Here is a 21,000-nt window from a genome sequence, read left to right on the forward strand (position 1 = left end):
ATTTTAAGGCTGAATGTAGGTTGAGGTAAGGAAAATAGGTGGACATATTTCAGAGAGAAGATGTGGTTTCTCAAATGCCGTCATTGGGTATTTTTCCTCAAATTATTTCATCATAGCCATCATCCACAGAAAGAAAGACAACATTGTACAAGGTCTTAGAACAATATGTACTTAGGGGGGAATATAAACACATTTCTCTGATCTTTTCATTTTGTCTTATAGCTACATAAATTCTAATAAGTTGTCCTTCCAAAGACTATTTCTGATGTCTCTCATTTTATGCAGGGAAACACACACAAAATTCTGGATAAATGCACATTACCGCTGACTGGGAAGCAGTGTGTGAACCGTATCATTACTGAAAAGGTAAAGTGCTTTCCTTTTTTCTTTTTCTTTGCCTGATAGCATCTATCACCGTGTCATTTTTTATTTGAAAGGATTATTTCAGTTGTACATAGCATCCCTGAAAATGTAAATTACACAGATAGATTCAGCTTGATGCTGGGAATAGGTTAAGTAGAATGGACTATTTATTTTGCTGTTTCAGAGTATGGGTTCCATGAAGTGAGACACATAGACACACACGCCTCTGAAATGCTGTCATATTTAATTTTGACAAAGTAACTTCATCAAAGAAAAATGACACTGAGTAATGTTGGAGTTAAAGATTTCTTGTTACATGTATCACCCCTACTGATGATCTTTGCTTTCCTTAAATATAAAATGAGCTTTTCCACTTGTTTTAGGAAACTGACCAAAAGCTGGTTTTACTTTCATGCAATTGGCATGGGAAGGTCCATCCTCCATGTCCTCCAAACTTCTTGAATGCTCTTATAACCCATCAAGACTTAACCTGTCCTTTGACATGATTATAGAACTCAGCATACAAGATGGACATTTCTATCTAAATCTGAAAACTAAGGGCTATCATGAGAGAGAGAAATATCCCTGGGGCTATCCAGTCATCTTTATCATCCATATTTGATTCTAGAAAGTGGCCTAGCGATTAGTGTTTGACTTAAAACCTGGAAGACCTGTGTTCAAATCCTTCCTCTAACAACTACTGGTTGGGTAACTCTGGCCATATCACTTAATTTCTCTGAATCTTAGTGTTTTTAATCTGTAAAGTGAATAGGTTGGACTAGATGATTTTCATGAGCATTTCCAACTTCAGATCTATGATCATGTAATTTCCAAACTCTTATACTTGAGAGATTAAGTGAGTCTGATCACAGTAGCTCAACTTTCTCATAAATGAATGAAAAAAACATTTAATAAAGCCATACAAGTGGAAGCAGGAAGTCTTGATAGCCACAGTCAACTAAGAGGACCTTTGTTTATGAGCTCAGGTTCAATTGATCATCCTTTCCCATATTATAGTTTTCTAAGAAGTACATAAAAGGAATTTGATGAAATGAGCTTTCTAGACATCATCAGTCTCAAGTAGCATTCTGTTCTAAGATATATATATAAAACAACTCAGTCAACTCCCTTAGGACTATTTATGTGGGTTTTGTAAAAGTGTCTCATAGGAAATCTCCAGCATGTACAAAATGGTACACACTTTATCTCATTTTTCATCAGTCCATCTTACCTTTTATATGAACACCAGATAACTTTACTTCCAGAGTGGCTTGGAAAAAGCAGCACCTTGAAAATAAATCCGCATATACCTTTCCCTTCTTTTTTAGCTTAGAGAAGTCTGGAGTTGGGATTTTGAATTAGGAGAGTTGTCTTCTAGTGGTTGAAAGTCTATGTAAGTTACCTGGAAGAGGGACAGCTGATGTGTGTGTGTGTGTGTGTGTGTGTGTGTGTGTGTGTGTGTGTGTGTGTAGTGAGTTGCCCACTTGTAGAAGGTCTTTAACAGAGAGGGTGGATATAAGGGACTTTGTAGAGGGGAATTCCTTCCCTCAGGTATGGGTTGGAGTAACTTCTGATATCCTTTCCAATTAAGAAAACATAATTCAAAGTACATTATGATTTATTTTACAGAAAATTCTATTACATAGAGCAGATGGGAGGACCGATAGATGGAGCACAGTACTTGGAGTCAGGAAAACCTGAGTTCAACTCTGATGGCCTCAGACGCTTATTAGCAGTGTGATTCTGGGCAAGCCACTTAATCTGTTTGCCTCGGTTTCCTCATCTGTAAAATGGGGAATAATATATATTCACAAGGAATACATAGCCAAGTCTATCTTCAAACTACTTTCTAACCTGATAGCCCACATCTGCACAGTCAAATTCTTTATTCCAAACAAATGGGGCTGGTTGTCCCCCTGAAGGAGATATATAGATCTGATCCACTCCCCATCATCTCCTTATTTTTGCTTACATTATTTCATTTCATTTGGAATATCCTTCTTTTTCTGTTTATCAATATGTTACCCATCTCAAGGTCAAATTCCGGGCTCCCTCTCCTTTCTGAGGCCTCCTGGGGCCACTGTGACTCATAATAATCCCTTTCCTCTGAAGCTGGAGCTCATATTATCTACATTACTCATTTAGCACTTATAAACTGCCCTGGGAGGTCTTTAATATTGTTGTCTTTTTTGTTATTCAACTCATTTTATTTAATGTGCCCGTATTTTATCTTCCCAACTGTGTTGTAAGTTATATAAGAACAAAAGATCCCATCTTCAAATTTTGTATACCCTCCTTCCCTCACACTCCTCAATAAAAGGCCCACCCTGGACTATGGACATAGCAGGTATTCATTGCATAAGTATGTGTTGAATGAGGGACAAAGGACCCTGCATCACTAGGAGTGAGAAGGATGCCCCAGATGGTCACATACATGAGTGTGTGTGTGTGTGTGTGTGTGTGTGTGTGTGTGTAGGAATGTAGGGAGAGAAGGAAAGACACAGAACTCTGCAAAAATTCCATTAGTGGCCCTTTGAAAGAGGAGGATGCTGGGATTCTTGGAACCATTACTCCTTTTATTAGTGCAGCCAGAGTATGAGCGATGGCTTCCCATGTGGAAACCTAAGGCACCATCATTGGCTTTATCTCTGTGAAAATCTCTCCATAGTGTAATCCTGCTGTGATAGGAAGGGGATAATGAACAAGCCTTTCTGGGGAAAAGTGGCTCCTCCTTTCTCTTTTTTAGATGTAATAGTGAAAAGAGTTTTCTCCTGGTGGATCCTTCACTGTTAACTTGGTCTTTGTTTACTTTCTCTGCTACTAGCTGAAATTCCTCACGGGGTTACAGAGAAGGTAGTTTCCCCCATCTAATAACAGACACCTTACTTTCCAGTAGATGTTCCCTAGACTCAATTGCAGCATGAGGCATGTGTAAATAAAAGCCACAAGCCAATTTGTCCTAGTTTTTATTTTCCTTACACTTAGGTCTTACCTTAATGCCAACAGCACCTTATTTATTATTCTAGAAAATTCCCTGTCCTATATTATTTTAATGATTTCATCCAGAGGACTTGACTTTTCTTCTTGTCTGTTCTCTTTTTTGTACGTGTGCATTTATTCTTAATTCAAGCTAGAAGAGAACAGAATGAATTGTGCCCTAGACACATTCTGCAAAAGAAAAAAATTTCCATTTTCTGTCATTTTGAAATTAAACAAGTCATCCAAAGCAGTATAAAGAAACATTTCCATAATGATCATTTTTATTATCCAAACAAATATTTGTTCTAGAGTACTTTTAAAAAACTTTTTTTAATGTGCAGAAACAGATTGGTAAAAACATTGTGGTTTTTTCAGTTTAGTACCCTTTTCTTGTAGAATCAACTTGGTTTAGCAAATAAAGAAGAATACCTACTCCTTTCCATTTCCTTAGGCATTCTGCTCTGCAGTTCCCTAAAGGGGATCATCTTTGGGGAAAAGTTAGTGTTCTAGAAACTCTCTCAGAGTTGTCACATTAAAGCCCATGTAAGGTAATTATCTCAGACTTAAATGGAAACAAAAGTCCTTACCAGTCAAGCTGCCACAAACTCTTCAAAATAAGAGCATCTCTACAAATGAATGTGAATACATTGGACTTCCCTAGGGCATATGCAAATATAAGTTCTGAACCTAAATGATAGCTAGATTGTATACAGAGGATTCATCCGATTTATCAGAACTGAATTTAACTATTCCCAGAACAAAGGCCTTTTAAAAAGTATCACATGAGGAATAATTGAACTGGAGTTGTTTAGCCTGAAAATTAAAGGAACAACTTGCCTCTTATCTTAAAATATTTGGAGGGCTGACATGTGAAAAGGAGATTAGAAGTAGAGAGGTACTTTGTGGCTCTAGAGGAAAGAATTAGGGCCAGCAGATAAAAGCCACAAGGGAGATATTTCAGTTCAACATAAACACAAAAAAACTGCTTTTAATGTTTAGAGCTATCTAATAATGTAGACTGGCATTCCAGGTAGTGTTTCCTATCCCTAGGGGTATTCAAGGAAAGAATGAATAGCCATCCGTAGCAGCAAACACCCTGACACATCTAGGATGTCCTGCTAGCATGGGTTCTTAGATCTGCTTTTCTAAAAGAAAAGCAACTTTTGAGAGGTCAACAATCTTCTTTAATCACATATACTAACAGAGAAAATGCAAGCAGAGACCAACAGACAGGGCTTCTAACTATCTGACTGTAAGCAATACATACATCACAGATCAACAGACAAATCCAACTGTCTGAGGATTATGTACCAGAGAGAGAAGACCAACATCTGGGTTTTCAAAGCTGGGGGGCTCTTTCACAGCTACCCAGAGTCTCATCTGGCTCACAAACCTTCTTTCAAAGAGTAAGCCCCCAAGCAAAACCTCACCTCAGAGTGTATATACACTTTTCAGAGCTGGAGGGTATGACACTCATGACTCAGTGCCGCATTAGAATTTAGCAAAAAGTGTGGGTGTTCCTTACAAAACAAGCCTCCCCTAATCAAACTTCCCTTAATAGACTCTACCTGAGGCCTATTAATGGGTGGAAAAGATCTTTAACTCTCATTAATCTTACTTACACCATCTGATGTGAGCCCTATGAAAGAGATTTTTTGATTCAGTAAGAAATTAGCCTAAAGACACTCCAACTCTTGATTTTAAATGTAGAAGTGTTATATATTTTTTTTAGAATTGGAAACATAGTCCCTTCAAGTGTACCTGTTGGGCCTCACTTACCCTAACCAGCACCATTTCCACATGGCATCAGAAAAGAGAAATATACACAGAACATCTAGAAAGAAATATCTGACCAGAGGCTATGCCTTGCAATTCCCAGTTATTTAAGTAAAAATGAACACCATAATGTCAATATAAAAAGACTAGATTCCTTCTCTGAAATGCCTCAATTCCTTTTCAATAGGGAGGAGTATCTCTTTAAAGACTTCTATCTAGTACCAGAGGAAATGTCACTGAATAGAACCCCTCCAGGACCATAGGACTTTGTGGATAAACTCCCTTAGATACCCTCCCCTTTAACCTTCCTAGGCAGCTAGGTTGCACAATGGTTCGAGTGTTGAACTTGGGGTCCTAGATTCAATTATCTTCTTAGATTCAAATACCTTCTTGGTCACATTCTTGGACAAGTCACTTGATGCTTCAGCTTCATCTGTAAAATGGGAGGGGACAAGGAGCAAGCCTTCTATGTACCAGGCACTGGGCTAATTTGCTTTACAAATATTATATCATTTGAAAGTGGGGATAGTAACCTACTTCACATAGTTGTTGTCAGAATCAAATACATAATATAAAATCTTAAAGTTATATATAAATGCTAGCTGTTCAAAGCTATTATTATTAAGCAGACTCCTTCCTCTGTCTCTTTTAACTTTTTATCCCTAGCAACACATACTTGCCTGGGCCTTCCCCTTCCAGAAATTTTTATTCGTTATTTTATCCATTTTGTTAGAAATTTTCTAAAATGGAGAATGTATTTTCCTACCTTAACAACATTCTTTGATAAGGGAAGGCCATAGATGCTGATGTAGTCCTTACAACACTGGTTGTGGTCTGGTAGAACACAAAACTGCACTTCTGTCAAGGCCATGGGGTGTCCTGGGAAGAGCTTAGGACTTCAGAGGAGACTTGGATTCGGCTCTCAACTCCTATCTTTTCTACCTTTGCGACCCCTTCTGACTTGCATTTTTAAATTTTATTCCATTTTTTATTTTTATCTTTTGGTACCAATCTGTGATTACTATTGGTGTCAGGGATGCTGATACCTCCTGATGAGGAGTTCCCTGTACTAGTGATGAGGCCCTCAACCAATGAGGGTCAGCCGTTCCTTCCAAATTATAGTTTTATTTGCCCAGGACACTAAGAAATTAAATTGTAATGACCAGGATCACCCAGCAAGTGTTAAAAGGCAAAAATTGAAGCCAGGCCTTTTTGACTATGGCTGCCTACACTTGACTGTCCATCACACTATGCTGTTTTTCTCATTAGTTTTTTTTTTTTTAACAAATCCCTGTATTAATTTATTGTCCCTTGTTTGACTAGTGTCAGAAAACATTTTTCTTTTTAATCTTACTTAAGCTGTTATAGATGATAGTTTCACAATTTCAGACAATTTTGATTTCTTTTGGTCTCCATGCTTGTTTTCTCCTTTAAGAACATGAGTTGTCATTTCTAGTTTCTTTGCTTTGTGTTATAAAATTATTACCATGCTAAAAATGATTGTTGTCACTTGCTTGTATCTGACAGGCTGTGTTTGATGTGGACAAGGAAAAAGGGTTGACTTTGGTTGAAATCTGGGAAGGACTCTCAGTGGATGATGTAAAGAAGAGCACTGGGTGTGATTTTGCTGTAAGTATTCCTATGAGTAAATGTAACCTTTTGTCCTTTATAATGAGCCTGATTAATGGGTAAGTACAGGACATAAACCATTAATTTGTTATCATTTTTAGATTTGACCTTTGAGATACATAAAAGTGGAAGGAAGAGGTGGTCAGATTAGATCAGGTGGCAACAGAGAATCATGCACTGACTCACCAGGGAGTAGTAAAAGGCAGGCTGAGGAGCACGTGAATGGGAGGATGGTGGGGTTCAGATCAGGAATTAATTGGAAACACAAGGAAAAGAGCAACTAGGTAGTTGGAAACAGAAGCTAAAGCTGGGCTGTTTATTCTCTGAAAATTCTTCTGAAATCATCCCAAGTGACAGTCAGGACATACTACAATCCTAACTGTGTGATCTTCACATGAGGAAGCAAATCCTCCTGATTTCTTTCAGGGCTTGATATCAAACCAATCAAAGAATTTCTACCTAGTGAAGGTTTGTGGATTTCATTACTGTAAACTTGGAAGAACGTTTAAGTTCCAGGGAGGGTTCTAACACTACTGGAATTACACTACCATGTTTCATATTAAAAAAATGTAATGTATTGGGATTCATATTAACAGAAGGTAAATTAGGAGGGAGAAGATATTTAACATTATAAAAGAATTTCCTTTGCTTCAGAAAAAAAAGCTTTAAATTGGAACACAGGGAGTGATTTGGGAGAACAGTTAATCCAGTAAACAGGGGAATGTGATATAAGATTTAGATTAAGTACTCATCCATTAAGTACTCAAGACCACTAATCATCTCTCAGCTTGAGAGAGGAAAGGAGAGAAGGGGGAAAGGAAAGAGTGAGCAGAGGTCATAATAAGATTCTAAGTTAGGAGGACTTGCTGATCAAAGATAATCAGAAGTGAGGACAAAAGCATCTCTCAAGTCAGGGGTAAAAAGATTTCATTTGCATACAACTTTTCAGGAAGACATCTCCTGTATATAGTGAGGTATATCTCTCAAGAAAATAGAAAAACCCAGTTGCTACAGGACTCCCTAACCTTCAGAAAATCATTCACAAAGGGGATTTGGTAAATCACGAATACATTTATTGCTTAGGTCCTGAAGGGCTTGTACCTATCAGAGTATAACAAATTGCTGTGAAAACAGGTTTGCTGCATAATTCATTACTCACATATATAACTATTCATGGTAGTCTGCCAAGGTCTTTGTCCATTAACCTTTTCTGAATTTCCCTTTGAAAATACTCTTCCAGCAATACCCTGCACAAAGAGCCCCTCTTTAATTAACTTTCCAGTAAGTACAGAAGAAAAATAGAATTTGTCTGTACTTTATTCTAGACTTGTATCCTAGCAATTGAGTAGCAAAACTTATTTAATAAGACATTCTTTAAAGCAACCCATGTGAATTAGCCAACCTCCTCTCAATATGGTAATAATATGTATTTTTAGATGAAATAGATACTTTATAGCAAAGGAGATTGGACAAAAAGACAGACTCTGGTCTCTGGATACCTCTGTTTTATTTGTGTTGGCAAATATGGAATGAAAAGAGATGGATTGTTGAACTGATGGAATTTGTACTTCTTAGTTCTGACTGATGTCATTCATGTAGGCCTCTTTCACCTGGCATAGTTGAAAACTGTGGTCTGGTCAAGTAGGTATTCTGACAAATGAATAATTGTTTTTCAAGGATTTTAAAGCAGCACAATATGCTTAATAATAAAATTATGCTGACTGTAGCTTAATACCTTCTCATCATTATGATATGAATATAACTCCTTTCTGTGTCTTATGCAGTTATCATGATGAATACAAATTATTAGTGTACATACATAGGAATGCTAGCTACTTGGAGATAACTACTTGACAGAATACTAAATAAAATGGTAAAAATAAAACTATAATACTTCAGTGCATATTAAGATAGAACGAGGACAGGGGCTAACATTGTAAATAGAGAGAAGGGGACAGATTTGAAAAGGGTTGGCTCAATTGAGAGAACTTGCCACCTAATTGGATATTGGCAGGAAAGGAGAGCATAGTAAGGTTTCCAACTCAGTACCTTCAACAGAAATAGAGAAATTTGCAGAAGAGATGGGTTTTCTTTGAAAAATAATGGTTTACCTTTTGGATGCAGCATCTTAACAACCTACATTTACAACTGGAAGAGACCATGGAATTCAACTCACTCATTGTATAGATGAGTAAACTAAGTCCAAAGGGGTTACATGATTTAGCCAAAGTTTCACAGGTTGTAATAACTAAGATTTGAATCTGTGTTCTCTGACTCCAAATCGAGCACTAGGACCAAATGTATAAGCCATGCTGTTACTAGACTGCAGCATCTTATTGATGACTTACCCATAAGAAATGACTTAGTATATGTCAAGTTACATATACAGCAGGTAAAGGATGTGAGCTCATTGTAATGAGAGCAAGGGATGACAGCCCAAGTATTGAACTTATTGGCATAATATTCAGAGGAGATTCAGAGAACCCAAGACATGGACAGGAATCCCACAGCATAAGAAAGCATCTAATCAAGGTTGATAGAAGGAATACGCAGACTAGGGAGATCATAAGCCATCAAACAAGTATTCGTTAAATATCTACTATCTGCTGGCACTGTATTAGGCACTGGGATACAAAGAAAAAAATGAAACAGTTCTTGTCCATGAAGAAATTACCATTGGAGGAACAATATGTATACAACTAAGTAATTTCTGTCTATCTATCTAATCTAAAATATCAGATGAGTTTGAGTCATTGGGTCATCCAGGCAGAGATATCTGCTTAGAGTTTAGGAGGGATGTTAGTCATGAATAAATAGATTTGGGAGTTATTGGCAAAGAGGTTATGATTGAACCCATGGGAATAGATGATATCACTCTGGAAAAGAGTGTAAAGAGAAGAAAGAAAGGCCCAGGACAATGCCTTGTTATATTGGGTGCCTACAGTATTCCCACTGCCGATCTAGGTACAGTGGGGGATACAGAGGAAGAAGAAGATGATGCCCTTCACCTTAAAAGACCTTGGTCCTCTCTTCCTGGCAAGATTACAGCTAAACCTTGAGGGCCAAGTATATACTGCTTGTCTGCAGTGGTATCTCAAAGAAACCAGATCCAGACATGCCTTGCCAAGGGGAATGGATTTATATTCACCCATATCTATTATGAACTGGCATTATATCAGAAAGAGAGTACACTCTAAGGATTTCAGTGGGTTGAGGAGACAATACATTGGACATTGGCTTAGCTCCCACACTTAAATCCTCTTCTGCTCAGCTAGTAGATCACCTTGGCAGGGTAATCTGCTTTGGTGTTTATGGGCTTATGACTTTGATGAAACTATGAAGGAACAGAATGAGAAATTGTACTTTTAGTAGATGTTTTTCATTATAAAAATAGACAGGCGAAGTCAGTCTACATAAAGATTCATTTTCTTCCTTTTTTGTAAAAGCCAGCCAATTTCCACATCAAGGGTACGAACAACATTAGAAGCTCAAAATAGGTCTGACATGACAAAGAAAAGAATCAGATGTTTCATTAAAAAAATTAAGCTGTCCATATTCCTTTGAGAGGAAATATTATAAACCATCTATTTGAAATCATCTGTTTTCAACAGAAGAGTTTTATTTCATTAAGTTATTCCCACAGATGTTCCATTGCTTTAAAAAGAAAATGGATTTTTTCTGAGACTGCGTTGTTTAAATACAAAGAGCCATGTGTCTTTCCTTGTACATGGTAGAGAATTCTCATTGATAACAACTGGAGATCCATGCAAATGTAGACTTTTACTTTTTGCCGACTTATTACAAGTCTGTCTTGAGAAAGAAATGTCTTCCAAATGACAATTCAGTGTAAAAGTCTTCTTAGGCATATAACAAACCTTAACAGAACTTATTCTCAGAGAAAATCATTAAACTGTGCCATTTATGTAATGTATGTGTTCTGGGGAGTGGGGGAAGTGATTCTATATTAAATACACAGTTTGAATAGTAAATCCTTTGATAGTAAAATTAAAAGATGGTGTAACATTCAGCATTATGAGATGGTAATTTAGAGATGGTTTTCAAGTGAACTAAAAAAAAGAAAAAGAAATGAATTTGTAAATAAGTGATGTGTTCTCTCACACATTAATTTAGGTGATGTAATATATTCTCTAAGGGCCTGGATTATCAGGTCAAAAGCACTACAAAAACCTTGAAATATATAGGTAAACACTGACATATATTTCAGTCTAGTGTTGTCAAACAGGATGATGCATTATTTAAAAATGGTGAGTTAGCCACAGAATCCTAAAGCCAGGGGTGGCCATAAAGAGTAATCTGCTCTAACTTTTCTTCTACATCTTTGGCCATGGACACTTGACCTTGAAATAATTTGAAGAAACCAATGAGAATTGGTCTGGGAAACCTGAGAGTATAGAATAACCTTGGAATAAAGGACCAAAGGTTGCAGAAGTTTAGAAGTTAAATAGACGAAGGGGTAGGGACTGGTTCTTTCATTTCATTGATAAAGAGAACTTCCATGTGAGGAAACAAGCTCTACCATTTTAGAAGTTGCCTAGAGTATGTGTCAGAGGTGAGACTTGAACTCATGTCTTTCTTGTTCTCCGTCCAGCTCTCTATCAACTTTATATGCACATAGAAAATTTAAAAAATTAAACTTTATTTTCTTATCAAAAACATTTCCACCAACCATGAGTATTTTGGATGCAAACATGATTTCATATTTAATATTTTAGAAGAAAATTATTATTAACATGTACATATCATTAACTTTGACTTTTTTTAGTGACAAAAGCCTTCAAACCTCAGCTGGTTTAGTGTACCTTTTGGTACATGTGTTTTCTCTTGATAACCAACACAATATAATCCATGGTATATATTTTTGATTTAACTTATACAAATCTGCTCCCCTGAAAGTGTATGCATAACATATACCATTATCTACCCTCATTTCAAGAAATCCATTTTAGCAGGATTTGCCTTTTTATAAAAAAGAAAGATTTACAACTCAACAGAAAATTATTACTGTGTCCCTGCTCATTGAAGCTTCTATCCTTTATTAGAAATTTGGAACAGAAAAATTGAGAGGGAAACAAGAAAATAAAGTCTAGAACTGAGGTTTGTTAATAAAAGCTAAAATTAATTTCAGATCTGAAAGAGACCTCAGAATTCATCTATTCCAATGTATCTCTGAAACAGGAAACGCTGCTTTATCATCTAATAGTTAGCCAGATTCTTGCTTGAAGACCTCTAAGACCCTCTGCAATACTGTGTATCAGACTGAGGAGTGATGCTCTTTCAAAATTGCTTTGTGATACTGTGTCTTTGCTAAGCTTTGTATAGTTTGCATTAGACCCATAAATTCCTTAAGGACAGCATTGTTCAGGTTTGTCTCCATAACCTCAGAATCTGCATTGCATGTGCCTCTTATTAGATATGCTATACTGGAGAGTCCTTTCATGTATGTGGATTGGGCTACATGGTTGCTGAGGTGCCTCCCAGCTCTCAAAACATGTGCTGAGTGGGAAGTAAGGATATGAAGGTAATATTGTAGCTAACTTTCTAGGAGTTTGACCATGAAGGGAGCAAAGAGCTTTGGGATGTAGCAAGGTCTCTACTCTTAGGGTGCTGGTTATCAAGAGAAAACACGTGCAGGATTTTGGAAACTTTTAAGCACTATGTGAATTTTATCTGTAATTATCATCATCATCATCAATATGACTGTTATTATAGCAAGACACGAAAAATGTGACTTAGAATCATGATGTCATATGGGTAGTGTGAAAAAAGAGAAAAAATAGAAGAGGGGAGAGAGGGAGAGAGAGAGAGAGAGAGAGAGAGAGAGAGAGAGAGAGAGAGAGAGAGAGAGAGAGACAGAGAGACAGAGAGAGACAGAGAGAGAGACAGAGACAGAGAGAGACAGAGACAGAGAGAGAGACAGAGAGAGAGACAGAGAGAGAGACAGAGACAGAGAGAGAGAGACAGAGAGAGAGACAGAGAGAGAGACAGAGAGAGAGAGAGACAGAGAGAGACAGAGAGAGAGACAGAGACAGAGAGAGAGACAGAGAGAAAGAGAGAGAGAGAGAGACAGAGACAGAGAGAGAGACAGAGACAGACAGAGAGAAAGACAGAGAGACAGAGAGAGAGAGAAAGAGAAGAAGAAGAAGAAGAAGAAGAAGAAGAAGAAGAAGAAGAAGAAGAAGAAGAAAACAAGGAAGGAAGGAAACTAGTCAGTAAACCTCAAGTTAAATGGGCAGCTTCCAGCTATCAAAATTTACCTTCCTTTGGACAAGAGAAGGAGAGGAAGAGAGGAAGCCGAGTTACCCAACTTGCTAGGTCCCCATTCAAGGATGACATTGGACTACTCCCAGGTTGTATTTGTCTTTTGTTTTCCAAGAGGACCATGATTTAAGGGAAATGATGACATGACTTGAGATTGACTTTGATCTGAGTGAGGGAGGAGAAAAGTGAGGCTGGTGATTTTGCACAGCCCTCCCTCACTCAAATCAAAAGTATGGTACAGCAACTTCTGGTAGACCTAAGGAGTCTTTTTTCAAAGACTAAACCTTAAATCCATTTCACTCTGGAGCTCATAGACTGGACCACAATAGGGCCCTGCCCAAGCATCACTTAATGGCCACTCAGAGTAAATCTCAATAGTAACTGTTTCTCTTTTGACCAGAAACTCTGAGAGTCTTTCCCTCCCACTTTGATTTTTTTTAAATTAAGTTAATTCTAAATTAATTTTTTTTTTTAAGTTAAGCCCCTTGACTTACTACTTTCAGAGGCTATTCACTGAATGGGCATCACTCAAAGTGAGAACCTGAAAAGGCCTTAGCCTAAAAGGGCCAGGGTCTCCCATTGCATCCTGGGCTATCTCCAGTTATCTTGATGAATACCTGGCCACTGGACCCAGATGGCTCTGGAGGAGAAAGTGAGGCTGATGACCTTGCACAGTCAACCCTCACCCAAATCAAAGTCAACTGTAAGTCATGTCATCATCCTGATGTCATGGTCCTCTTAGAAAACAAAGGACAAATGCAACCATACCATAACTCCCTTAAATTCACTCCCCTTTTATTCTGCCAAAGGCACTATTATTCTCTCAATCACCTACATTTACAACCTCAATATCATCCTTGACTTCCCCCTCCCCACTGCCCACATGCAATCATTTGCTAAATGCTGTCAGTTTTACCTCCATACAGCTCTTCTGTCCACAATCTTTTCTCTGCTCAGGTGGTCACCACTGTGTGTGTCTCTCCTGTGTTCCCTGGAAGCAGGAAGTAGCCTGCTTCCCCTCTCTCTCCTTTCCAGTCCATCCTCTTCATATGGCAGCCAACGTAATCTTCCTAAGGCACATGGTCTGACCATGTTCAAAACTTCAGGGGCCTCCTGTTGCCTCTAGGATAAGCTACAGATTCCTCAGCTTAACATTTAAGACCCTTCACAATCTATGTGTAATCTTCTCCAGCTTGTATTTTCCATTACCCTCCTTCAGACACTCAATTTTGCAGTGAGCCTAGACTGCTAGTGATTCCCCAACCTGGACATAGTCTCAGCTACATTTATACAAGCAGCCCCCATGCCTGGAGTGCACCCCTCAGTGATGCCTTACCTGATCTTCCCAGTGGTTAATGTGTTCTCCCTCTTCCAATTACCTTTTCTTTCTTTACCTTTGTATCTGTTGCATTCTTCTTATAGAATTCATGCTTCTTGAGGACAGCATCTTCTGGTTGGGGAATGAGGGAAAGGTTTATCTCCAGTGCCTTGCACATAATAAGTGTTGAATTGAATCAAATACTTAATATGTCAATAGCTATTAGCACACCAATACTTAATATGCTAAAGTAAACTCCAGCTTATCTTGGATGAATCATCTGCAGATTTACTCTAGGGAAATGATCTTTTCCAGGTCTTTATGACAATAGATTTCCAATAGAAAACTACTTAATCATTCAGTCAGTAAGCACTTAAAAGTACCTACTATGTGCCAGGAAAGTATCCACGTATTACTACTAATAAACATTCCCTACCAACAACAATGTGTTGTATATGTCTCTTCATTACCAGCTACTTCCAGAACTTGGAACCTGTCCTTGCGCTTGATAAGTCTGCCAGAAGGTCCATCCCCATCAAGGCTTCCCTCCAACTTTTTCTCTGCTACAATATATATCTCTTCTACCACTTTCTCTAACTTTTACCTAACTCCAGTTTTCCCTTCCCTCTGCTCTAAGGTTCCCAGATATCTCTTTTCTGCTTTGGATATTGTCTTAGTTAATATTTAATGAATTTCTGTGCCATTTGCCTGGCCTCTCCATGCCTCAATAACCAACATCTTATAACCTATTTCTATGATTCATATTTCCAGTCCTGATTCTGATAAAATGTTGTTGAAATTCATTTTTTTATTCATTCACTTCATTATTAATTTATTCCATTTATTTTCATTTATTTATTTTCTCACTTATTCCATTTAAAATTTTAATTTGTTAAGATAATTTCTAAGCTATAGAATTAGACTCATTTAGGTTTTTTTTTTAAGAGATATATCTTTCATTGTGGGTCACTATAAAAAGGATAATACCATATAGTCCTTCAAGTCCAGATCTCTCATAGAGGCAGTGTACCACAGGTGGGTCCCTGCCTCTCTGAAATCACTTGTCCTTTATATGGTGTTTAAAAAGAACAAGCCCTAGAGAGACCATGTTAATGAGGTGTAGTTTGAGAGGATGAGAACCTCTCTTGGTTATGATAGGAAAGAGTAAGGAAATTCTAAATGACTCAGACTGTATAACTTTCAATTGTTCACGCCATTTGGCTGTGAGTGTTCTATGATTATCTGGATTTTGAACTAATTTTTTTTTCTTTTCTTTTTAACCAGGTTTCACCAAAGCTCATGCCAATGAAGCAAATTGTAACTTGAGATGTGGACTAAATAGCACTTATTTCATTGCACTGTGGGTTTTGAATATTTTTTCTTATCTCACAGGAGTTAATAAAAAAGAAAGGAAATCCTCAGCTTTATCACATTTTTTTTCCCTAAGGACTATACACTAGTTTTTTTGTTGCATCATAGGTCCTTTATAGCTCTTCAAACTTTTGTTTTCTGTCAATGACATCACAACTTAATAAAACAGTATTTAAGGATTTCGTATAAGAATAAATGCTGACTGAAGCATCTGTCTTCTACAAATGGTGCTCACAATAAACGTTGCCTTTTGGTTCTATTGTATTTATTTTCGTTTATATGTAGTTATGCTAAGAAGACAGTCATGTACCAAAGATTTTGTCAAAGTACTTTCTTGCATAATTGAAATGAGACAAAACGTCACCATCCAGAGTAAAATTAAGGCTTGATTTTTACAGATGGTATTGGAAGAATTAAATGGAAATTTGTATAGAATATACTTCAGTTTTTAAAACATGAATGAGGATGTTTTCTTTTCTAACTCTTCCTCCAACTGCTGTACCCCACAACTGGGTCCTTGACATGCAAGTCCAGTATCCCTGGACAGTCACCCCTCCTTTCCAGGAAACACTTTTTTTCCCTCTTCACTGTAGCTAAACAGATGTTACCAGTTCTTTAAAAAAGGATGCAGGAAATTTTATAAAGGAAAAAGTGAATGTATATTGGAGAGACTGACATAGTGATGTCATATAAATAGGGCTATTGATTAGACTATTTCTACCAATCAGAATCAATTTGTGCCTGAAAAGGGGCTACAATTGTTCCAGGAAACTAATCCACTTAGAGATCTCCTGATCATAAATATTAAAGCATTCATATATTGTTTAAAAGAAACATTCATAGGAATGCTCCTTCTGGCTTCTTTATGGAGATTCTAACATCCTACTGAAGCCAACAGGCATGATGAGCCAGAGAAAAGTCCGTGTTTAAATTATAATTGTTGTCTTCCATGGAAGAAGGTAAAATGAAGGGGTTTCTTTTTTTTCCCCAACATCTCTCTCACTTATACTCAGAGCAACCCTGAAACATTATACTACTTGTTCCATTGGGAAATCCAATTTTGTGTACATGAATGCTCCCTAAAACTACTTTTATTTCAGCCCTGAAGAGACCATTCCACTTAAATAGAGAACACTGAGAATCCCCAGTAATTGGAGCCATACAGTGCATTTTACTGTGCTGTAGTGCATCCTGTGTATTTAGTTTTATTCAGTACTCTGAAAGTGACCTCAGTGCTAGCTTTACCCACTGATGGATCATCTTAGACTATCTGGTGGCTCAGTCGATAGAGTGCCAGGCCTGAAGTCAGGAAGATTCATTGTCCTGAGTTTAAATGAGGCCTAAGACACTGGGTAGCTGTGTGACTCTGGGCAAGTCACTTAACAGGGTTAAGTTTCCTCATGTCTAAAATGACTCAGCAAAGAAAATGGCAAACCACTCCAGTATCTTTGCCAAATGGAGTTTCAAAGAGCCAAAACTGGAAATGACTGAACAGCAACAAAGATATATTTTGGATATTAGACTGCTTAGGAGTTAGAAATCAGGAGGAACAGCATAGGATTCTTGAGCCTCTGGACCGAAAACTATTATAGCACATTGTAATGTTCATTAAAGTACTGGAATTGTATATGTTTGTGCTCAGTCAACATTCTTCTGAGAGAAAATGAGAAACTTTAAAGAGTTTATGATAGAGGAAAGGATCTGGTACCTCTATATTAATCTTTGTGACTAATTAGAAGTTGATTCCTTATATGAAACTCACATACATGTACATATACATGTACATATACATATAACCATATGTAATTCCATATATAGACTGTCTACCTACAGATTTAGAGCCATAAGTGACCTTAGATACCATCTAGTATAACCCTTTTAATTCATAAGTGAAGAAACAGTCCCAGAGAGGTCACTTGCTCAAGGTCACACAGGAAGTAAGTTTCGAGGTTGAGCTGAATTCAGGACCTCTCCAGACCTGTCTTCATATTTAGACTGTACCCTGCTATCTCCCAGTTTCAATAGCAAATCTTTCTGATAATTAGTAAAAAGCAGATTTTTCTAAGATTGTAGAGGGCCTTTAGATGCAAGATCTATAGGGATTACTCAGTATTTGAATTCCCTACTTCATTGTATAAACTTGATATTTTTTCATCAGTTCAATCAGGTAATGTAATCCTGACACTCCTTGTCTGACTTGTTAGACTTAATAGTTAAGATATTTTTTATGTTATATAGCTTACATGTGGTAATAGACAGTTAAAGAGTGCTGTAAACGCTGAAAGGTGATAAATAGATATTTGTGAAATAATGGGATTATTTCCTTTCTTGCAGGGATATTATGTGGCCAAGTCATGGGACTAGCCCAAGGAAAAAGTATTTTTACCCAAATGAAAGCTACCAAGTGGGAGTGATGATTGCTTAGAAAATAAAATTCTTCTTTGCCACATTGTGGCTTCAGATAAAGTTTTGCTTTATCTCCTTATCTAATAGACGGGTTGTCCTTTGTGGGGTGGGGTTAACCTCCTATCCACATAAACCCCGTAGTCTCTTCTCTGTTAAAAGTCATTCCTGTATTCTGTGTTAAGAATTAAACTTGACAAAAACCACATGTTTATTCTATGCTTTTTTTTCCTGAAAATTTTCCATTTGTATTTTATGGGAATTTGTTCAATTTTCTGGCACCCTATGGAGTGAGAAGTACTTTCTTCATTTTTGAACTTGACTGCACAAAGGTTGCAAGATTAGACTCCTACGCTGTAATAGCAAGGACCTCAGTATACACAGGAGGGCCTGCTGTACAGATTCTTAGATCTGCTTTTCTAAAAGGAAAGCTACTTTTGAGGGGTCAACAATCTGCTTTAATCAAGCACATAAATCATTTACTTAGTTCAGGGTAAAAAGTCAGCACCCTGAAGTTCAGAGAAAATACAGAGAAATAAAGACCAACAGACAGGGCTTCCAACTGTCCGACCGTAAGCAATACATACATCATTACCAGAAAGGGAAGCACCAGCATTTGGGTTTTCAAAGCCAGGGGGCTCCTTAACAGCTCCCCAGAGACTCATGTGGCCAAACAAACACTTCCAATGAGTAAGCCCCAAAACAAAACCTCACTTCAAAGTGTATATGTGTGTGTGTGTATACATATGTATATATATGTAAGTATACACACACACACACACACACATATATATGTGTGTGTGTCTACTTTTCAGAGCCAGAGGGCATCACAACCCTTGAGAACCAGTACCTCATTAGAAATTAACAAAAGATGTGAACCTTCCTACAAAACAAATCTCCCCTAATCAAGCTTCCCTTAATGGGCAGGTCCATTAATAGGTGGGGAAAATCTTTAACTTTTATTAGCATAATTAACATTACATACATGCAATGCCCAAAGAACGCAAGAAGGTTGCTATTAACTTCTTGAAGGCAAATCCTGGTTAGTTTGCCTAATAAGAGTATCATGGAATCTTGCTAGGCCAGGATGGTTGTGAGGACACTGGGAAAGACTTTTCCACCATTCCTCTCTCCTTCCCACCTGAGTGTATGCAGAGTAAATTTCAGGAAAGTCATTTCTATCAAAGTGAAATCTGTCATTTTTCTTTCTCAAGCCCATAATGTGGCTACTAGTACAAAAGACAGAAAGGATAAATCGGTCCTAGTGTTACCTATCTTGAAGAACATGGACAGATTTGGATGTGAATGAATAAGTAGAGTATTTTCAGTAGGTCAAGTTGTGGATTGACTCACTTGTAGTGTTCCTCCATATGCCCAGAGTAGTACCTCATGTTAGTCTTGTCAAAATGTCTGTAACAATCATAAAATCAGGTAGCTTAAATCTTGAGAAATGCGGCATTGTGGTTAGAGAGCTGATCTTGGAATCAGTAAGATCTTAGTTCAAGTCCTGTCTCTGACATAAATTGACTGTGTGACCCTGAGTGAGTCACTTAGTTTTTCAGAATTTTGGCAACTAAGAAGTACAGATAAGATGCCAACTTGTAAGGAGAGGGAATTTCCTCATTGTGAGTTCCTTAAACGAACAAATTATATGTCTGTTCCCTATTTCTTAGTGCTGAGAGATCATTTCTTTAAAATCTTATCTGCTATTACAAATATTGGGCCAGCTAGGTGGTGCAATGGATAGAGTGATGGGCCTGGAATCAGGAAAACTTATTTTGCTGAGTTCAAATCTGGTCTCAGCCACTTACTAGTTGTATAACTCTGCACAAGTCACTTAATCCTGTTTGCCTCAGTTTCCTCATCTGTAAAATGTGCTGGGGAAGGAAATGATAAACCACTTCAGTATCTTTGCCAAGAAAACACCACATAGGGTCAAAAAGAGTCAGACATGACTGAAACAACTGAACAAAAATAATTACAAATAACTCCTAGGATCACAAGCTTAGAGCAAAAAGGGACCTTGAGGTCCTCTAGATTAATCCCCTTTTATAATTAAGGAAATGGTTTGAGAGATTGCAGTTTCCCTAAAGTTACATAGATAATAAGTAGCAGAACTAACATTTAAGTGTAGGTCTTCTAACTCCAAATAAAGCATTCTTTCCATCTTTCCATACTGGAAAGGATCTTAGAGACCATGTAGTTCAACAACTTGTTTTCCAGATCAGGAAATGGCCCTCAAATGGGAAAAATGACTTAGGGTCATATATTTGGAGATGGAGGGTACTTTGGCAGTTGGAACTAGCATCCCACCCACCATGAGGTCACATTACTAATGCTTGATATACGGGGAATTTGAGCCCAGGTCCTCAACCTCAGATCCATTATTCATTAATCTGACATGCTTCCCTTTACCTTTTCCATCTCACATCTCTTTGGACAAGTGTATCCCACACTCAGATTTCATCAGGTAGTTTTCTTTCCTTGAAGAGAGCTTTCCTGGCTGTGTGATCCCTGTCTTCAACCTCAGATCCTCACAGACCATTTAATTCAATATCTGAGCAGCAAAAGTCCTTTGTGCAGTAGCCCTGAGTAGTGGTTATTCAGCCACTGCTTGAAAATCTGCAAAGATAGGGAACTCACTAACATCTGAAGCTCATTTCTCTCGAGGCAGTGCTAAACAGTAAAGATTTTCTTTCATAGTGCCAAATTTGGCCTCTACTGTGTCTACTCATTTTTTCTAGTTCTGAATTTAGGGGACAAACAATATTAGTCCAATTTCTCTTTGGGCAAAAACTGTTTTTTAAAACATGCTTTCTCCCTTCCCTTTCCCTACCTCTTCTTTAGTCTAAATATCTCCTAGTTTCTTCAAGCAATTTCAT

General features: G+C 37.6%; 1 protein-coding gene across 1 annotated transcript in view; it reads left to right on the top strand.

The window, feature by feature from the left end:
- OXCT1 (3-oxoacid CoA-transferase 1) overlaps positions 1-15,979 on the top strand; it is a 174,835-nt gene extending 158,856 nt beyond the window's left edge. The window contains exons 15-17 of the mRNA XM_072605736.1: positions 286-366; positions 6,646-6,747; positions 15,629-15,979. Of these exons, the coding sequence (XP_072461837.1) occupies positions 286-366; positions 6,646-6,747; positions 15,629-15,670 (225 nt within the window). The 3' untranslated portion in view covers positions 15,671-15,979. The remainder of the gene's footprint in view (positions 1-285; positions 367-6,645; positions 6,748-15,628) is intronic.
- Positions 15,980-21,000: the final 5,021 nt, after the last annotated feature.

This window comes from Notamacropus eugenii, chromosome 4 (assembly GCF_028372415.1).
Source record: "Notamacropus eugenii isolate mMacEug1 chromosome 4, mMacEug1.pri_v2, whole genome shotgun sequence".
In the NCBI taxonomy this organism is placed as follows: domain Eukaryota; kingdom Metazoa; phylum Chordata; class Mammalia; order Diprotodontia; family Macropodidae; genus Notamacropus; species Notamacropus eugenii.